General features: G+C 43.6%; 1 protein-coding gene across 1 annotated transcript in view; it reads left to right on the top strand.

Annotated features, from left to right (window-relative positions):
* The window catches only part of Alk (ALK receptor tyrosine kinase), a 722,226-nt gene that overhangs the window by 221,728 nt on the left and 481,824 nt on the right, over window positions 1-18,674 (top strand). Inside the window, exon 3 of the mRNA XM_057785256.1 lies at window positions 12,398-12,562. Within this exon, the coding sequence (XP_057641239.1) occupies window positions 12,398-12,562 (165 nt within the window). The remainder of the gene's footprint in view (window positions 1-12,397; window positions 12,563-18,674) is intronic.

Raw genomic sequence — 18,674 nt, forward strand, 5'->3', positions numbered from 1 at the left:
GAGTCTGCATACTTTAAGAGTTAGATACAGGCTAGCCCATCTCACCAGCTGGGCTGCAAGTATATGACAGGTAGGGTACATGCCAGGGCAGCCTGGTGTTCATCTATTTCACTGTTGTCATCAACTGAGAACCCTCAGGCTTTCTTGTAACAGTCAGCAGATTCTGCTCTCCAGAGACATGGTAGTAAGTGAGAGAAGCACTTGCATCTTCTCAGGTCTCCCTTGTCCACCAGCTTCCTCCTGTTGCCATGGATGCCACATGGCTCAGAGCTTTTCTCCTGGGTTCTCATCTCAAGAATCTCAGTCACAAAGATCCATTTAGAGAGGTGTCATATTGACTGGTGGTACAAACTGCTAAAGTTTAGCCATGTCCTCTGAGCTCTTGTTTATTTTGTCTGAGACCCCCCACTTCAACACATCCACACTCAGAGAGTAAGAGCATGCATAAGTGTTTCCTACAAACTAAGATCATGAACTGGAGGACCAATATGAACTCAAGCCTCAGCCCTCTTACTTTTCTAGACTGAAGTCCATACCACCTTGGCCAAGTCACCTGACTGTTTTATGCCTCAGTTTTCCCTTCCTAAAATAAGGATGGGCTTGTTAATCTCAGTATACCTTTCATTTTTAATTACTCCCAACATTTTTTTTTCCTGAGATAAAGAACAGAGTCTCATTCTTTACTGTCTACAGATTGTGTAGATGGAAACATGGTGATGACCATGGATGAGAAAAATGATAATTAAGCTTTCTGTGCCATCTACCACCCCTCTGTGAACTCATACTCACGCGCCTCCCCCTCCAAAGCAGTGTTTATGTGATTGATGGATTAAAGGAGACTTGGCCCATCTTCTCTGCAGCTTGGTTGTGAGCAAAACAGATGTCTTGAGTTGAGTGATTGGTTCCCAGATGCATCCCAGGACACAGGACGATGGGAAGGGAGTGAATGATTTCAAGTCCCAGGCCCCATGACAAATGAATAGTAGGTGTGAGCGAGGGGCGGAGAGGGGCCAGGTTGGGTGTTTAGTGTTATGAAGTGAGTGGCCAGATGTTGATGGCAGCTGGTGGATTAATACCAAAGGTGACTGGTGGGCCAAGTGTCCCTTTAGGAAATTATCCAGGAAGAGGAAGTAGCCATCCTTAATCATCTAAGCTTGGGATGGAAGGAAGAACTCCCAGCTTCCTGCTGCCTAGCTGGTGAGAGCCGTGTTAGAGAACTTGCTTTGGCTACCTTCCCAAAGGAGGTGATTAGTCTTGCATGATAGTTATAGAAGAAAATTGAAATTGCTTTATCTCACCACTTCATTTCCTGATTAGGAAACAGAGCTTTATGCAGATTAAATGCCATGCATGAAGTTGCATGATCTCAGTTGATGTCTTCTGGAGGAAGCGTTGAGTGATGAACACTCATTCATCTCTTTGCCTTCACACCTTTAAATGAAATAACATTTGACACAGTCTTGCCTTCAGCACTATGCATCCAATGCTACCATTGACCACTTTACCCACCTAAAGCTAGCCATGACAGAAATCTCTTGGTTTGATTGAGAGACCATTTCTTAATGTGTAAAAGGAGACTGCTTGTACATTTCCAACCACACAGAAACTATATTAATTACAACACTGTTTGGGTAATAGTTCAAGTATATTCCTAGCTAGCTCTTATATCTTAAATTAACCCATTTGTATTAATCTGTGTATCACCATGAGGCTATAGCCTACTGGTAAGTTTCTGGCATATAGTTCCTTTGGCAGCTACATAGCATAAATATGACTCTGTCTACTCTCTCTGTATATCTCTGTTAGGAATTCTGTCCTGGTTTTATTCTGCCCTGACACAGGCCAAAGAAACTTCTTTATTAACCACTTCTAATAAAACATATTAACAGCATACAGAGGGGAATCCCACATCATCACCCCTTTTGTGTCTAAACAAAAAGGAAGGTTTTTAACTTTAACATAGTAAAATTACATATAACAAAACAGGTATCAAGCAAGAATTATAGTTATAATATTTATATATAATTTATATTTTATCATAACTAAGGAAAACTATAACTGTCTGTCTTCAGCTCCATCAAAGACCCAAGAAGTATATAACATTACTTAACTAAACAGGAAGTGCATTGCAGCAACTTCCAAAACTCTAGAATTAACAGAGACATATTTCTGCCTAGATAGTCATCCAAAGTTCTTCTGTAATGTTGGAGCATCCATCTTCAGCCTATAGGCCCATAGTATCTGGCAGAATCTTCCATGGAACAAGAAATTTGAAAGACTGTTTCACCTGTATTGGCAGTTTGTCAGCCATTTTCTTCTGTGTCCTGCAGAATTTCTGGCAGACTCTTCTGTGAAGCAGAAACCCTGAAGAACTATTTCATCTTTTGGAAAGTTTAGCAGTTACTTTTCTGGGTCCTGCATGTTCAGTTCATATAGCATACCATCAAGCAATCCAGACAAGAACAACAGCAGATTCTTGTCTAAATGATTAGCCTGTTACATTGAAGACAAATTCCATAATTTCTTCAATGCCCATCAACCTCTCTGAAGTATTGGTGCTGCCAGAAGCAGACATGTTGAGAAAAGTCTAAGTTCTTAAAACATTTTAAATGTCATATTCTGTAGGTCTTTGAAAGGTTTGGAGAATACCTGCCCGTCTGAAATATATCTCTGTACATCTGGAGAACATAACATGACTAAAGGTTTGATTATTATAGATGACTATCTATTAATCTGTATTTCTTAATTGTAAACAAAATAGAAATATACATACAACAAAATTGACCTTCCTAATGTATTTATCTGTATATAATATTCCCCTTATTTGTGACCATTAACCATTTATTACTACCCTTTTAAAATGAAAATAAACTTTTATAAACAATCATTTTGGGAATTTGAGCATAGTTTTCTCCAAATTGTTTCCTGCTGTTTGCTGGGTGAAATATTTTTAAGGTTTACAGAGTCCTTTCAGTGGGCTCTTGTTTCAACAAACCACATTAGACTGGAAGGAATCCACACGTTTCCATCCTCTGTGGAAACAAAAGCAGAACCTCTTTTCCAAAGTAACATATCCTTAGACTCAAGTTTCGAAGATACCTTTAAAATATATATGTTGATTTAGCATAGAAGCCCATACAATGAAATGTCTCTCTGTACTTAGCTCATTCACAATCAAACAATTCAAAGAAAATACAATATACATAGTCCAGACTCTTTGTTTATTTTCCATCTTTATGTTGCTTTTTTACTCTATTATTTTAATACTTATTTTATTATTTTTATTCTTTCTACTCTCTCTTAAGCCCATGTACATCTATCCAACACTGTGACCTATTCAGAGGTCTTTTAAAAATGAATCTGCATATCTGTAATCATCTTCTGACCAGGTGCATTTCTTAAAATGCTAAGCAGTGGTATGGCTAGGACTTAGGCTTGTGGTTTTGCCTTTTGGTTCTGCCCAGTCTAACATGGTAAATGTGTGTTGACTGCCCGCTTTGTTAGCCATACTTGCCTCTCGAGCTCCAGGGAGACAGTGAGTCTCTTTTGCACTGTTAAGCAACTTGCTACATGCTGTTCACAAACCCCTTAAGTACTCTGTAACAGGACCTCCTGAAAGAGTCAAAGCCATTCATGCCAGCAGCACAAACCAGGAAGCCAGCTCTAAAAGGGTTTGTGCTTCTGCTCACCACCAGCAAACAGCCTATCTGAAAAAAAAAAAATGCAACTTCCAATAAGTTCCATTTGACTCCCATTTTTGTGGGTCTAGAAGACTAATTTTTTTGTTTTTTTAAATCTTTTTTAGGCTTTATGTGAATGTATGTTGCCTCATGTTGGGTGCCGTTTTGTAAAGGAGACTGCTTGTATGTTTCCGGCCACCCAGACCTGAATGATCACACAGAAACTATATTAATTTCATCACTGTTTGACCAATATCTCAAGCATATTCCTAGCTAGCTCTTATATCTCAAATTAACCCATTTCTATTAATCTGTTTATTGCCCTGAGGCTGTGACCTTCCAGTAAGTTTCCAGTGTCTATCTCCTTCAGCAGCTACATGGCGTCCCCATGACTTTGCCTACTCTCTCTATATATCTCTGTTAAGATTTCCTGCCTGGCTTTATTCTGCCTTGCTATAGGCCAAAGAAACTTCTTTATTAACCAATGGTAATAAAACATACTCACAGCATACAGAGGAGAATCCCACAACATTAATGAGCAGGTGCAAGAGTGAGGGAAGATGATTCCCAACACTATCCTTGGGCTTCCACATGCAAGTGTATACACATGTGGTAACCACACATGTATCCACTGTACCCACAGCCAAAATGACGCCCATTATTACATAGTCAACCTGTATGTACTCACCATACCAGATATCCAGTGTATTCTTATTGCATTTATGCTTCCTTGTGAGAATCCCATGATCTAATCTCTGTTTTACTCCCTATGTTGTGGCTGAAAAGAGTGAAGAACAAAGATGGTAAATGGTTTTCCCTGAGACACATGTTGGCAATTGGCAAAGATAGGTTTTTAACATATCTTTTCAAAATATCCTGATGTCAGGCAGAATATATCCCTCTAAGGACCTTTCTACTATCTCCCCTGACTCCTCAGTGCCTCTTACTCATGGGTGTTGATAGAAAAGAGGGGAGAGGAAGGGGTGAGGAGATAGCAGCTCAGTTCATCCCCAAGGAGCAAAGTAATGTCTGTATAACAGAAGCTGGGGTAGTACGTGAGCATCTACCCTTATAGCAATGAAAGACTGAACTGTCCAGAGGTGAGGAGATAGCTTAGTGATTGAATGTTTGTCACACAATTGTGAGGACCTGAGTTAGGACCCCAGAACCAACATAAATGTCAGATGACTGTAACAACCTGCCTGGAATTCTAGTCACAGAAGGTAGAGAGAAAGCTGTTTAGTTAGATTAGCCTTATCTATGAGTTCTGGGTTTAAGAGATCTTGCCTCATCAATAAGGTATAAAATCAACTGAGGAAGATTTCCAGCATGAAATCTTGGGCCTTCATATGCACACACACCTATAAACATGTGTGTGTGTGTGTGTGTGTGTGTGTGTGTGCGCGCGCACACACACACACACACAAATGGAGGAGAAACTATATATTATGGCCACTACCTTGTGTGAGTTCATGGAGTTCATAGGAGATATGCTATTTTAATCATTGTAATTCGTGCTAACATGCTTCCCTTTGTACATATAAGGAAACTAAACCTCAAGTGGTTAAATGAATTGCCCCCATAACACAAGACTAATTTGACACGGTGCTGGGAGACATTCCAGGAACTTTCTGGTGATCTTTCTCTTTCTCTCCTCGCCTAGTGTGTTCTCTCACTCCATTCTCACTGTAGCTTCTGGCCTGTGAACAGACCTTCTCACCAGCAGGGAGCTTCCAGCAACCATCAAAGAGCAGTTTATTGGCAGAAGAGAAGATTTAGTTTGAGAGAACCCAAACGCCTTCCTGGAGATGAATTGAGCCATCCACTCACGGGGAGATATTTGAAACCTAGCCATGTGTGGCTTTGCCAGCTTGTTCCAGAAAAACAACAACAACAACAACAACAAACACCAGTGGATTTTTGAGAATTTTCCTAATTATATAAGTTATTGCTTTGTTTGTTTGTTACCCAAAGCATTAAGTAATTAGAATAAAAATCACAGGGTTTTAGTACCAGTTCTACAACTCACCCACTGTGCATTTTCTGGCAAGCCCCATGATGCCTCTGGCTTCAGTTTCTGTATTTCAGATGGACTCCAAAGTCCCTCCTGATTCTTATGGTCTGCAGTTGAGAGGTTCTGATGGATCAGTTAAGGAAAGGAGACACGGGCTTGTACTCCAGGATTGGCAGCTGCTGGGGTGGGGCATTACCTTGAGCTGGTATAGTCCTGAAGGGCTAACTGGTTTAGGAATGCTGATTCTCCTATTCTGCTTAATGAACGGTAGCTTAAATACAGATGCCTCTAAAGGCCAGTGGTAAGAGCATCACCACATATCCTGACACCTCATGTAATACACAAAGCAGCCTTCTCAGGAACACATGGGGATGTCTGTTCCATCCCCATGTAGCCCAGTAAATGAGCCCAGCTACATGTGCCAATGAATGGAACCCTAAAAAGTAAGAGCTGGTGGTCACTGACCACAACATTCAGGTAGCTCAGATTTGGCCCTCTCTGGAGAGGTGGCATTCAAGAGGCCCTCACCAAACAAGGGAAATGTACTTTGTATTATGTGAAGGACCCTGACAAATGACACACATAACTCAGGGTTAGGTTCTTCCTTGCATGGATCTAAGGGTTTGTCCAATGGAAGAAAAGGTTTTGACCTCAAATGCCATTACTCTAAGTTCTAATAGCCTCTGGTTCTGGGATTGTTGTCTAAAGGTGATACCACCTGCCATACGGTGCAAAAGAATTCTGAAAAGGGCCATCTGCTGTCATGAAGACCCATTTCTCATGGTCAACTGAAATCCATATTAGGGTGTGTGTATGTTGTAGGGAGGCTGCTTGTTTCTTCCTGGCTACTCAACCCTGAAATAATCACACAGAAACCATATTATTTGCAATACTGTTTGTCCAATAGCTTAAACTGTATTTCTGGCTAACTCATATCTTAAATTAACCCATCTCCATCTCCATTAATCTGTGTATCTCCACAAGGCTGTAACTTACCTGGTAAAGTTCCAGCATCTGTCTCTGGCGAGGATACATGGCTTCTCTCTAACTCTGCCTTCTTTCTCCCAGCATTCAGTTTAGTTTTCCCCACCTAGCTCTGTACTGCCCTGCTATAGGCCTAAATCAGTTTCTTCATTCATTAACCAATAAAAGCAACACATATACAGAAGGACTTCCCACACCAGGTGTGGCCATGGAAATTATGAATCTGCCAAAGTCTGTTGTCAATTTGTCCAGAGTCAGCTGTTGGCCTGGGTTCTGAAGCACTCTTGACAGAGAGGATGAGTCCACGTCATGGGGCCCACAAGCATGGCATCATCTCTTCTGCTGAATTCTACAATATTTGCATTCTAACTTTCTGGGGCAGCTGTTCTTTAAAGCCCCTGCTGTGGCTGAGGTCACTTAGATGATGACTGGTTTTGAGGGAATGTCCTAAAAACTAAAGGTGGTTGCTGGTTCCTTGCTTCTGCTTTGAAATTGAGCCATGGTGATTTAGAAAGCCAGTGGGCAGTCTCTACATTAACAGGTTGAAGATTTAGGAGACACAGATGGCCATTTGGAGGGCCTCAAGGTCATCTGGATACAAAGGCAGATGGATGGATTTTCTAAGCCCAACCAAGAGGAAATTCAGGGCCTGAAGATACCAGGTCTCCCTGTTACCATTCTGTGGTGTACAGCACCGGGAACCCCATCCCTTGAGTGTCTTTTCCTGGTATGCGGCCTGGGTCAAGAAGCTCCCACCTCTATCTTAGCTGCTTTAGACTTTCGGCATGGCTGCTTTGTTGTTGGCAGTCTCACCCTTTGCTAGAGACCAGATTTCCACCATTTCCACTTGCAGACTCAGACTGTTAAAGCAGGCAGCCATTGCCAACCCCTCTAGGCATCTGCCCTACAGAGTGGCTCTGATCAGTTCTGGGACATTTTCCTCAATGACAACATTTCACAGTGAAGCAATGTTTTGAACTTGCTAACTTACTTTTAATATTTTTGAGCTTTGAAATGTGGCCCCTATCCTGGCAAGTTTCAGGGTACAGATATACAACATGTAAGTATGTGTACACACACACACACAGACACACACACCAGGTGTGGAAGGAAGAGAGAGAGAGAGAGAGAGAGAGAGAGAGAGAGAGAGAGAGAGGGAGGAGAGGAGCTCATTCTTGTAACAAACTGCTTGAGGTTCCTTTAACGAGTCTTTGACAATCTAGAGTAAGAAGTGTCCCCTTTAAGTATCACATTCCTAGAGTCTCCTTCCAGTGCTAGTGGCGAATGTCTGCTGGTCCGTAGGTTTGGCTGTGAGATCAGGAGGAGCTGCGGCTATGGCGCAGAGTCAGTGAGCCCCAGCAAAGACCAGTTCTTTTGGGGAAGGGTACTCTTTTTCTTCTATTTTAAACGCAGAAATGCAGGTTTAGATAACAGTCCTCCCAGGGTCCTTCAGCTGCTTTGTGCAGGACCAAGAACCATCATAACTGTGCCCTGCCAAAGATTTGTTTTACAGCACTTCATGTTCCTCCCAGCAGGCTGATCATTTCTAGAAGGTTCCACTATCTTTCTTCCATGAGGGAATTGATAAGAAAGACCAGTATCAGGCATCAGTGATTGATTATAACTGCACACTCAGCAGTTAGGAATAGTATCTCCCTTTCTTTCTTTTATAGTTTTAATTGATACATGATAATTACTTCCCCCCTCCCACCCCCATTGTTATTTTCAATGGTCAGCTTCTCATAGACCAAATGGATATATGCAGTCAAGGCTGAGATCTCTGCATTCTTGTGAAGGTCATAATGGCTGTAAAGGGTCTAACATTGAGGATCAATAGATTTGTCTGTAGTAAGGAGGACTGCTTGTTCATCCCAGCTGCCCAGAACCAAAATAACTACACAAACTATATTCATTAAAACACTGCTTGGCCCCTTCTTATTGGCTAACTCTTACATATTAATTTAACCCATTTCTATTAATCTGTGCATCTCCACGTGGCAGTGGCTTACCAGCAAAGTTTCAGCATGTCTGACTCTGGTGGAGGCTCCATTGCTTCTCCCTGACTCTGCCTTCCTCCTCCCATGCTATAGGCCAAGGCAGTTCTTTATTCATTAACCAATAAAAGCAACACACAGACAGAAGGACCTCCCATACCATCTGTCCCCTGAGGGCCATACAGAAATCTGAAGACGTGAGCAGTGGGTAGAGTTGAAGTCCAAGAAGAGCCATCTTCACAGTGTCCTGGGGTAATAAGTGCTTTCCTCTCTGCTGTCATGAAACTCTTGAAGAGGGGTGAAGGGAGGAGGAAAGGTTTGCTTTCATGGTTTGAGGGAGATACAATTCATCATGGAGGCAAAAACATGACTGCCACTGAAGCTCCAGGTGACATTGTGCTCTCCTCAGGGAGAAGAGAGAAATGAACGCTGATGCTCTACCAACTTTCTCCTTTCTCTTCAGCAGAGGACCCCAGTGCATGGTGCTGCCCTCATTTGGGGTATCTTCCCTCTCAGCATTCCCCTCTGGGATCCCCCCATAGACACACCCAAAGACATGCCTCATTAATACCCCAGGTGTTGCTTATTGTAATAAGTCAGCAATTGAAATGAGCCGCCACACTCAGACATTACTTAATTTGATCTTTGTCCTGGGTTTAGATTCTGGAGCTGTGGTGGAGTGAGCAGAAAACCCTGGATTGACAGTGTGCTCCAGCCTTGGGTCTCTTTCTGTCTCTTCCTGGAAGTGGGTGGGGGCTATCGTCTTCATAAAAGTAATCTTTCGAGTTCTGGTTTCATCTACAGAAGAGAAAACACCACCCACCTCTTAGTGTTGCTCTGTAAACTAAATATGCTGATGGGAATATGTACTTAGAATGGTCCCCAGTAGATAAGATGAGAGGTGCCCTGGATAAAGTTTACAATCTCTTCCCTTGGGTGTGGACTTACCTGGGCTCGTGGAAGGCTGAGCACTTTGATGAATCCCTTGATCCCTCTGAGTACTTTCTGAGAAAGAGAGCTTAGAGCTTCTGCCTCCACAGGCCCCGAGTCAGAAGAGAGCAAAAGAGGGGTCTTTAAGAAGTACCCTATAACTAGAACCTTTGACAAGGCCTAAAGAAGAGGAGTCTTTCCTGATGTTGTTAGAGAAAATGATCCCCAGATATTATTGCCTAAAGATATTAAAGGTGGTTTAGAAGGGAGGAAAAAAAAAAAAAAAAAACAACCTGTCTCTCAATGCTTTATAAGAAATTAAATCAGAATGTAGAAAAATCCAATTCAGTTCCATCCAAAACGAGCAGCAATATTAACTCCATTCCTATTTAAAGCCAGGAAGTACAGCTGGGAGAGCGAAAGGAGGCCTGCCTCCAAGCACAGATTTCAAAACAAACTCATTTGGTGGTGGGGCATTTGCATAGCCTGCTTTTCGAGGCTGGGTTTGACCCCAACACAGTTGATTATTACACTCCCAGAGGCCAGGCATCCCAGAAGGATGGTTCTCAGTCAGAGGTCTGTTTGCCTAATATGAACACACGTTTGCCAGGCGACGTCTTTTTCGGCACAGCATCCCTCTGTCTCAGATGGAAGTGGGACATCTTTATTTGGAGAAGAATAGATGTGATAGATGATAGCTGTGGAAGCTGAAGCTTTGGGACGACATCAATAATTGTCACTGTTGGGTGGGTGGCTGCTCTCTTTTTCTCGTATCTTTTCACATTTGCTAATATGAATGGAGATTGGGGGCCTCCCTAGCGAAGCCACGTGTAATGGCCGTGCTATTCATTTTGAGGCCAGTTTAATATTGCAAGGCACCAAACATAGTACCAGTTTTACCCTGGCATTCTGATACCAAAGCAAGGTGTCTGGCAAGCCAGCGCTGATGGTTAGAGGGCTGAGGAGGAGGCTCAGTTAGCTTAGAATGCACACGGTCCTGAATTTTCTCAACAGCAGCGCAGAGACAAGGATTATATACCCAGGATTCTACCACTCAGGAAGTGGAAACAGGAGGGTCAGGGTGATCGTCCTCAGTTACACAGACAATTTGAAAGTCCAATGGGATAGATGAGTCTCTGGTCGGGGGTGGGGCAGGGAGAGGTGATTAACAAAACGGGCAGTTCCTCCACAGACACTCTCAACAGCAGCACTGCTGCCCTCAGAGGCAGACAGACCATCTTCAGTGCTGAGAAGATACAAAGGCGGCAAGTGACAGGGCAACATAAACGAGGTGCCATCTCCCCATTATAAAGGGGAATTGTCTGCAGCATGAAAGGGCAAGTGGTATTAACCTTAAGACCACAGCGTATAGCTCCTGGAGAGCCGCTGGGAAACATAAAACCAATCTCTATTGCCCAGAAACAGAAAGACACTTAATGGAAGTATAATTGAGAGTCCCCCCCTCTTCTAACTTAGATAGTTCGGCTTTGTTGATGGCAATCACTTCACTTTCGCTCCCAGGAAGGGCCAGCTGTCCCTGGATATGATTACAGGACCATCCAGCGAATGGCTGCTGCCACAATCAGCCAGGTTTCTTCACTGCCTTCTGAGACCCCCAGTCCTGTACCAGGCTTCTTTTGGAGATGGAAATAGTGGCCCAAAAAGCAGCTGTTTAAAAGCCCCAGTGTTAATTAGGAGTTAGCACCCATTAGCAGGACCACAGATTGATTCATCAAATTAGCAATAACCCCTCCAAGAGCAAGGACTTTGGAATCTTACAAAAGTTAAATTGAGAAAGAACTTTGAAAAACATCTGGCCTTGGTCTTCTTCTTGAAGACTTATGAGGTCCAGACAGGGTAAAGGACTTACAGAAGGTCACCAGCAAATCAGTAGCCAAGCTGGGCCAGTTTCACTCGATGCCTATTTCCAGAATATCTAGTCTGTAAACCCTTTGTTTGGCTGATAAAGGAAACAAGGTCCACACGTGAGACGACATCCTTCGTGATTCCATCAGTGTGCTCGGAGAGCCCAGCCCTTGCAAAGCACTTCCACCATGTTAGATACTAGACAGTGAATGGATAAGCAGAGCAAAGATGCCAAGAGGCTCAGGTGCCCCGAATGTGAGGCAAGCATACAGTGCCTGTCAGAATGATGTCTCCCACACACAAGCCGACATGGAGCACAACTTTTCCAGGGCAAGGCTTCTTCCTGCTTCCTTTCCTCCCTAGGTCTCCATACTCAGTGGCTGTCCCTTGTGCTCCTTCAGGAGAGAGTAAGCTAGGACCCACTCATAGTATTGTTGACCCACTAGTGGTCACAGAGGTAGAGGTGGAGATGCCAAGATAGCAAAACAAGGCTGTGGGTACCATGTGTCTGCTTTGATCTGGGACTTCTCAGTCAGGCACAGCAGGCCCTGCCTAGGTCTTCTGCACACACTTCTTAAGGCTGAAGGCATCACTTTCAGTGAACAGAGGGGAGGGGATCGAAAGCCAGAGAGTTGGTAAGTATTAGAGACAGACTCAAATTCAGATGTTACTTGCTTAGATGAGCTGTGCTCACCCACAGTGAAGCCCTCTCCCTCTTCATGGCAAGCACAGCCCCTCAGTGTCCCGGGAGTTTGGGGAACGACATCTGTTCTTTCCTTTTGGCAGTTTGGCACATGGCCACTAATGGAATTTCACCCTACCTGTCCTGGATGGGTGGAGGCTGTGGAAGAGGCAAAGGCCGGATGGCTAGAGGCCCGGGCCCACGTTTGGGGAACAGCTTGTTCCAATGACCTCCTTTGTCATTGCAGGTCTGGAGTGCAGCTTTGACTTCCCCTGTGAGTTGGAGTATTCTCCTCCTCTCCACAACCACAGGAACCAGAGCTGGTCCTGGCGACGTGTGCCTGCTGAGGAGGCCTCGCAGATGGACTTGTTGGATGGGCCAGAGGCAGAACGATCTAAGGAGACGCCCAGAGGTAAGGGGAGAGGGTCCTGTGTGGGCCCGGATGAGGCTCAGCTGCCTATTTCCTTGAAATGAAAAGGTTTTCCCAACCCTGCTCTGCCTTTGTCTCCTTGGAAATAGACTTTGATATCTGTACTTCTCCATGGCTCTTTGACCCATGTATCAGGGAACACGTGAGTCTAATTTTAAGATGAATCTAGCCCTTTACTCTTCCCGAGTAATAGAGTAGGATTCTAGAACTCTTCAACATAGATTTCCCAAGGTAAGACACTGATAACTTGTTGATCTGTTTGTCCACCTAGAATGGGCTTGCCAAGGAAAACCCGAGTCACTCAGTTGATTTGAATTCCTAAAAAAGAAATAAGCACTCTTTTAGTATGTCTCAGGTGATGCTTGAAACATACTTAGACCAAAGCCTATTCCAACCGTATGGAAAACTTCAAGCGTGTTCTGCATTTTTATTTGCTGAATCTGCCAATCTCAATGGGGAAGGTGCCGTACAACTGGGTTCAATGTGCATTCCAGAGTCATTCATGAATATTCAGGCTGCATGCTTGTTTTTCGCGGTGCTTTCAGCGGTCCCGAGCTGTTTATGAATATCGCCTGCCAAATTTTCGGGACCTGAAGATTAGACACTGAATAGTGGTTCTGGTTGCACATTTGGAAGTTTTTACAGGGAGATGTGAAAACATTAAGCCCACTTCAGCCTTCTGGTCTCTTTAGCCAAGCGGAACCACAAGACTTCCGATTCCTCAGATACAGAAAACTCTGTTGGCCCTCAAATTGACAGCATGGGTTTCTGGTCTTTAGGAAGAGGTGAAAACTGGGAATGGATTTACTGGGCATACATAGGACTTGCCATTCTTAACTGTCCTCTGGGATTCAATATCAGTGAGGGGAAAATCGAGACTCTGAGGAGGGGAATGACTGGACCAAGATCACACACTTTATGGGCAGGTCTACGAGTCTACCACAACGAGTGCCAAGTAAGGCTCTTTCCACCGTGTCACGTGTCTGTGTCTGTAGCGAAAGCTATGACTGCAGCCTGTACCGCACCCAAGTTCTTGACGATGACAAACATGGGCTCATACATCTGCGGAGTCTATCGGGGGCGGATCTTGTTTGATCTGAGAAATGTGACACAACCATCATCAGTGCCCTTGGATTTGTCCTATCTGCCATCTTCAATCCCTGGCATCCCAACAGACCTACTAGGCACGATCCCTTTCCATGCTCTCTTCCAAACTTCCTTTTCTGCTTTCCTGACCCTCTTGAGTTAGTTTGAGATTGATTTGTGCTTTAAGCTGCTGTCTCCTGGATGAAGATGTCTGGTCTGTGTGAGAGCATGCATAGGAAAATCGCTCTTAACCAGGCAGTGCATGGGGGTTTATATTAAAAAAAAAAATGCAGAAAGCCTTGCTTGAAGATGCCAGTCTGGAGATCTGAACTGAGGCCTAGCAATTTGAATATTTTATATTATGAAATCTGGCAGGTACAAAAGATAGCTCTAATGTGTGTACACAAATTATAGATGATAGTCTAAGTAACACTCAAGCTTTTCCCACCAAGCTAAAGCATCTTAATGTAGTCTGCCCTTGCTTAGCCACAAACATCACTCTGTGCTTGGAGGTAACTGGTTATTTTTTTTTTGTATTATATGTTAATCATTCATTTGTCTGTCTTTCTGGCCTTACCACCTAAGCGTGTGGCCCCCACACCAAGAATTTAGTAGGTCTTCCACCTTTTAATATAAATAGAATCATTCTATTATCTTGTAAGCTGTTCATTCTGATACATGTAGCTTTGGTCTATTATCTTTGCAGTCCCTTGAATTCACAGCACGAAGGTAACAGTTTCTTTTCTCTTTTCTGTCATTGAATGTTTGGGTTATCTCCAGGTTTTTGCAATTACTGATAACACTACTGTGAGCATTTTTGCAGCTCTCTTGGTGCACTTGTTACAGGCGCCTTGAGTCACACAACAAAGATGAAGTTGCTAGCGTGTACATTAAATGCATCTTCTGTTTGATTCTCATTAACTTGGAGTCAGCAAGCCCCAGGGAGCCTCCTGTTTGCTTCACCAGTGCTAGGATTAGAGGTATCTTACTCTACCTGGCTTTTATGTGGGTTCTAGGGAATCAAACTGAGGTTCTCATGATTGTGTAGCCACTGCTTTGCCAACTGAGCTGTCCCTCTCCCTCAGTGGACTTCCTAAACTATTCTAAATGTATTTTCTTAGGTGGTTCTAAGTCATAACTTCACTTGTGCACTGTTGACATAGGCCATCTTTTCAGATTGACTCTGATGATTCATAGCCACTACTGTGGTTATCTCTGAATTCTAATAGCCAACCTGGCTGCCTAGTTTTATGTCAAACTGACACAGACAAAAGTCTCCTGGGAAGAAGGAACCCAACGGAGAAGATGCCCCCCAGCAGATTGGCCTGTGCAAGCCTGTGGAGCATTTTCTTGATTGGTGGTTGAAGTAGGAGTGCTTAGCTCTCTGTGTGCTCTGCCGCCCCTAGGCTGGCGATCCTGACATTGGAAGAAAGCAAACTGAGCAAACCATGAGGAGCAAGCCAGTAGGCAGCATAGCCTTTGCTTCAGCTCCTGCCTTCGGATCTTGCCTTGACTTCCTTTAATGATGAACTGTGAAGTGAACAAAACCCCTTTCCCGTCCAAATTACTCTTGGTTATTAATTCTTAGCACAGCAATAAAAATCGTAACAAAGACTTCGTTCGCAAAACCTCTATTTCTTAATCACTCGTGTGTGTGTGTGTGTGTGTGTGTGTATGTGTGTGTATGTGTCTGTTGGTTTTTTGAGGCAGAGCTTCTCTGTGAAATCCTAGTTGTCCTGGAACTTGCTCTGTAGACCAGTCTGGCCTAGAATTCACAGAGATTCACCTTCCTCTGCCTCCTGAGTGCTAGGATTAAAGGCGTGCACTACCACTGCCTGGCTTGCTTTATATATTGTTTAAATGGCTAGTTTAAGGATTGAGTGGGCCAACACGATGTAGTGAATTGGAGCACCCAACATCTAGACTCTGCATGAGTCCCACATCCTCTGTAATGTCAATTGGTGTGTATCTGGAAGTTGGGATTTTTTGCATGCTTTAAACAGTGGAAATAAATTGTGCACTGCTGACCTCTAACCTGCTTCTCCTTCTCTGTCTTCCTCCTTGTGATCTCTGACCTGTGTGAGTCACATGGAAATCTATGAGAAACCAAGCTGTGGGAGAAGAGGAGGAAGAGAAATCTCTGTAGCGTAACACATAGCGAGTACCTTTATGGTTTTAGGAAGCTTGATTCCCAATGCAGCCAATGCAAAACTTCTCACATTAGGCGACTCAGCCAGGCTGGGAGTACCCATCTTTAAGTACACATTTGTCAACTTCAGTCTCTCTGAAAAACTGTCATTTGAATGATGTGGTGGTATGCAACCCACATAAAGATTGTGATATAACAGACCACAACAAAAGCCATTGTGTGTGTACCTCTCTGCTTTAGCAAACCCTTTGGTGGTACAGATGTTCCTATTGTAAGAAATGTGCATTCCTCTTCCAGATGAAGGAGTCTGTATTAATCAAGGGTCTCTAAAGGAACAGAAATGATGGAGAGAGAGAGAGAGAGAGAGAGAGAGAGAGAGAGAGAATAAAAAGGGAATTATTAGAGTCGTTTGCAGGTCATGGTGTGGGTAGTCTAGCAATGGCTGACACACAAAAGAAAGGCTAGAAATTGGCATTTGTTCAACCCATGATCCTGAATGTCTCAGCGTCCCCAATCTGGTGTTGGAGTCCAGGAGGATTCCCAGAGAGCTACTAGTTTCCAGTCTATCTTGGAATCCTAAAGAAATAAGTTCTAATGCCAGCTACGGAAGGCCTCAGCAACTGGATAGATGAATTTACCAATAAAAGTGAAGGCAAACAGACAAAAAAAAAAAAAAAAGATTTTTTTCTTCTATGTTCTTTTATTTGAACTGCAACCAGAAGGTGTGGTCAGGATTTGGGGTGGGTCTTCCCACCTCAAATGTCAAGAAAATTCCTTCCAGGAGTGCCTTGGCCCTTGTGTTTTAGTTCATTACAGATCTAGTCAAGTTGACTGCCAGGATCAGCACAGTCTACTAAACAGAGCATTGACCCATCATGGAAAACGGGAGAATCAGTCCCCATACCTGATGTGGGATTTCTGTTCAGCTTTTTCAAACCATGGATGCCTGTTTACTTTTCAAGGCAATTCACTATATCCTTCCTTACCCCTTGAAGTAAGAGGCTGTTCCTAACGAAGTGGGCTGGTAAAATGCCACCCACACTCATGCTCGTCAAGGTACAGGGAATGAAAATAGCTCTACCAGTCTGGACCCACAGTGCAGCCCTAATGCTCTGCTCCCCAGATTCTCTGTTTTCCAGATGTTGGAGAAGCATGCTTGCAGTGTTGGCGAGGAAAAATAATGGAGTATTCTTTAGGGTTTCATGTTTGATCTTTTTTTTTAAGTGAACATTTATTAGTTGGATGGTATTTAGATTATGTTGCAATATTTCTTGCCAGGGATAAAGATGGGCCAGCAAAAGGCAGAAAAGTAATAACAATCATAGGTAATGAACTCTAAGATTATAAATTTTGAATGATTTTAATTTATGGTCCCTATAACTGAGAATGATATAGGTAAGACATTACAATTTAGAGCAGCAAGATAATAAAAGGGATCATTTTGATAGGACACAATATTTATAAATTAATAAACTCTTGAGGCATCATCAGGTTGGGGCATTCTGTGACTTTTTAAATGCCTGGGGCATGTTTTAGTGCATACATTCCAGTGTTGCAGAACACATTCAAGGGGTAGATTTTCCTCCCTCAGCAAGACTCCATTTCTGTCTCTTATGAATTCCAGCTTAAAAAACAAAGACCCCCTTATCACAAGTGTTCCCTCCCTCACTCCATGCTTTCTCGTGTATAAATGAAGAGTGAACTTCAGCACAATTCTCTTCTGGAGTTCTGCATCTCGAGTTTTCCCTTTGGTGGACACTCAGTTGGGAAGCTGTTACTGAAATTCTCCTATTCCTCATAAAGGTGACATAGTTTTCAAATGGTTGAAACACATTGTCTTGAGGCCTGGAGCAGCTCCAGATGCTTCTGAACATGACCGGAGTTCCGAAACACTTCAGTGGGAGCTGCTCAGTCTTTTACTCCACAGTGTTTAGCTTTTGACTTCCAATGACTGCTCTAACAGATTCGTAGAAACTGGGTGGTTTACAGAACCAGCGCAGACATGGATCCTCTCCTGAATATGGAAGCCAAGAGTTGGACATTAAGGCACCGACAGGGTTGCTTCCTTCTGGAGTCTCTGAAAGAGATTCCATCTCACGGCTCTGCCCTGGTTCCTGGTGCTGACTGGGAGCCGTGAATTTTCTTTAGTTTATAGATGGACCGTGGCAGTCTCTGCCCACGCCCTTCTCTCTTTGTCTCAGCAGGGAGAAGAAGTGTCCTAGACTTAGGACCTGCCTTACATCCAACATGGTTTCATCTCAGGGTCCTTATTAAATCTGCAAAAAACAAAACAAACAAAAAAGTTTCTAAATGCCTTCTCTGACATAGGTATTGGAGCTTTGGGTTCTCATCTCCTGTTGAAGTGGGTACTTAATGGTTTTTCTCCCCTATCTCAATTGGGACATAGACCCCATTTCTTTCTCTCTGCACCCAAGGGTTGAACTCTCAAACCTTCAGGAGGTCCAGTGAAGTAGATTCAGGAGACAGCAATTAGTGCCAGAATTGCTAATCTTTCCTCTTGTTTCAAAGGGCTTAAATGTCCTCAAAGAAACCCCAGGAGGCTATGGTGGTAAATAGCTGTGCTCTAAGATACTTGGGATCCTGAGACAGGAGAACTCCTGGCTGGCCTGAGATGCCTAGGGAAACCCTGTCCCTGATACAGCCCCCATACCCACTCCTCCTTCTCCAGTCACTGTTGCGGGCTAGGTGGCTGACTGCCCTGCTGCGCATGCCCTGACTCTTGACGCTTTGGTTGTGGGTAAATGCCAAGAGTGATGAAATCTGCCAGGTCCCCTTTTACACAGTGAAGTTCATCATTTCTGTCTTCAGCCTCCATTTGCGGATTGCCTGACAGCTCCT

This window comes from Chionomys nivalis, chromosome 1 (genome assembly GCF_950005125.1).
Source record: "Chionomys nivalis chromosome 1, mChiNiv1.1, whole genome shotgun sequence".
Taxonomy (NCBI): domain Eukaryota; kingdom Metazoa; phylum Chordata; class Mammalia; order Rodentia; family Cricetidae; genus Chionomys; species Chionomys nivalis.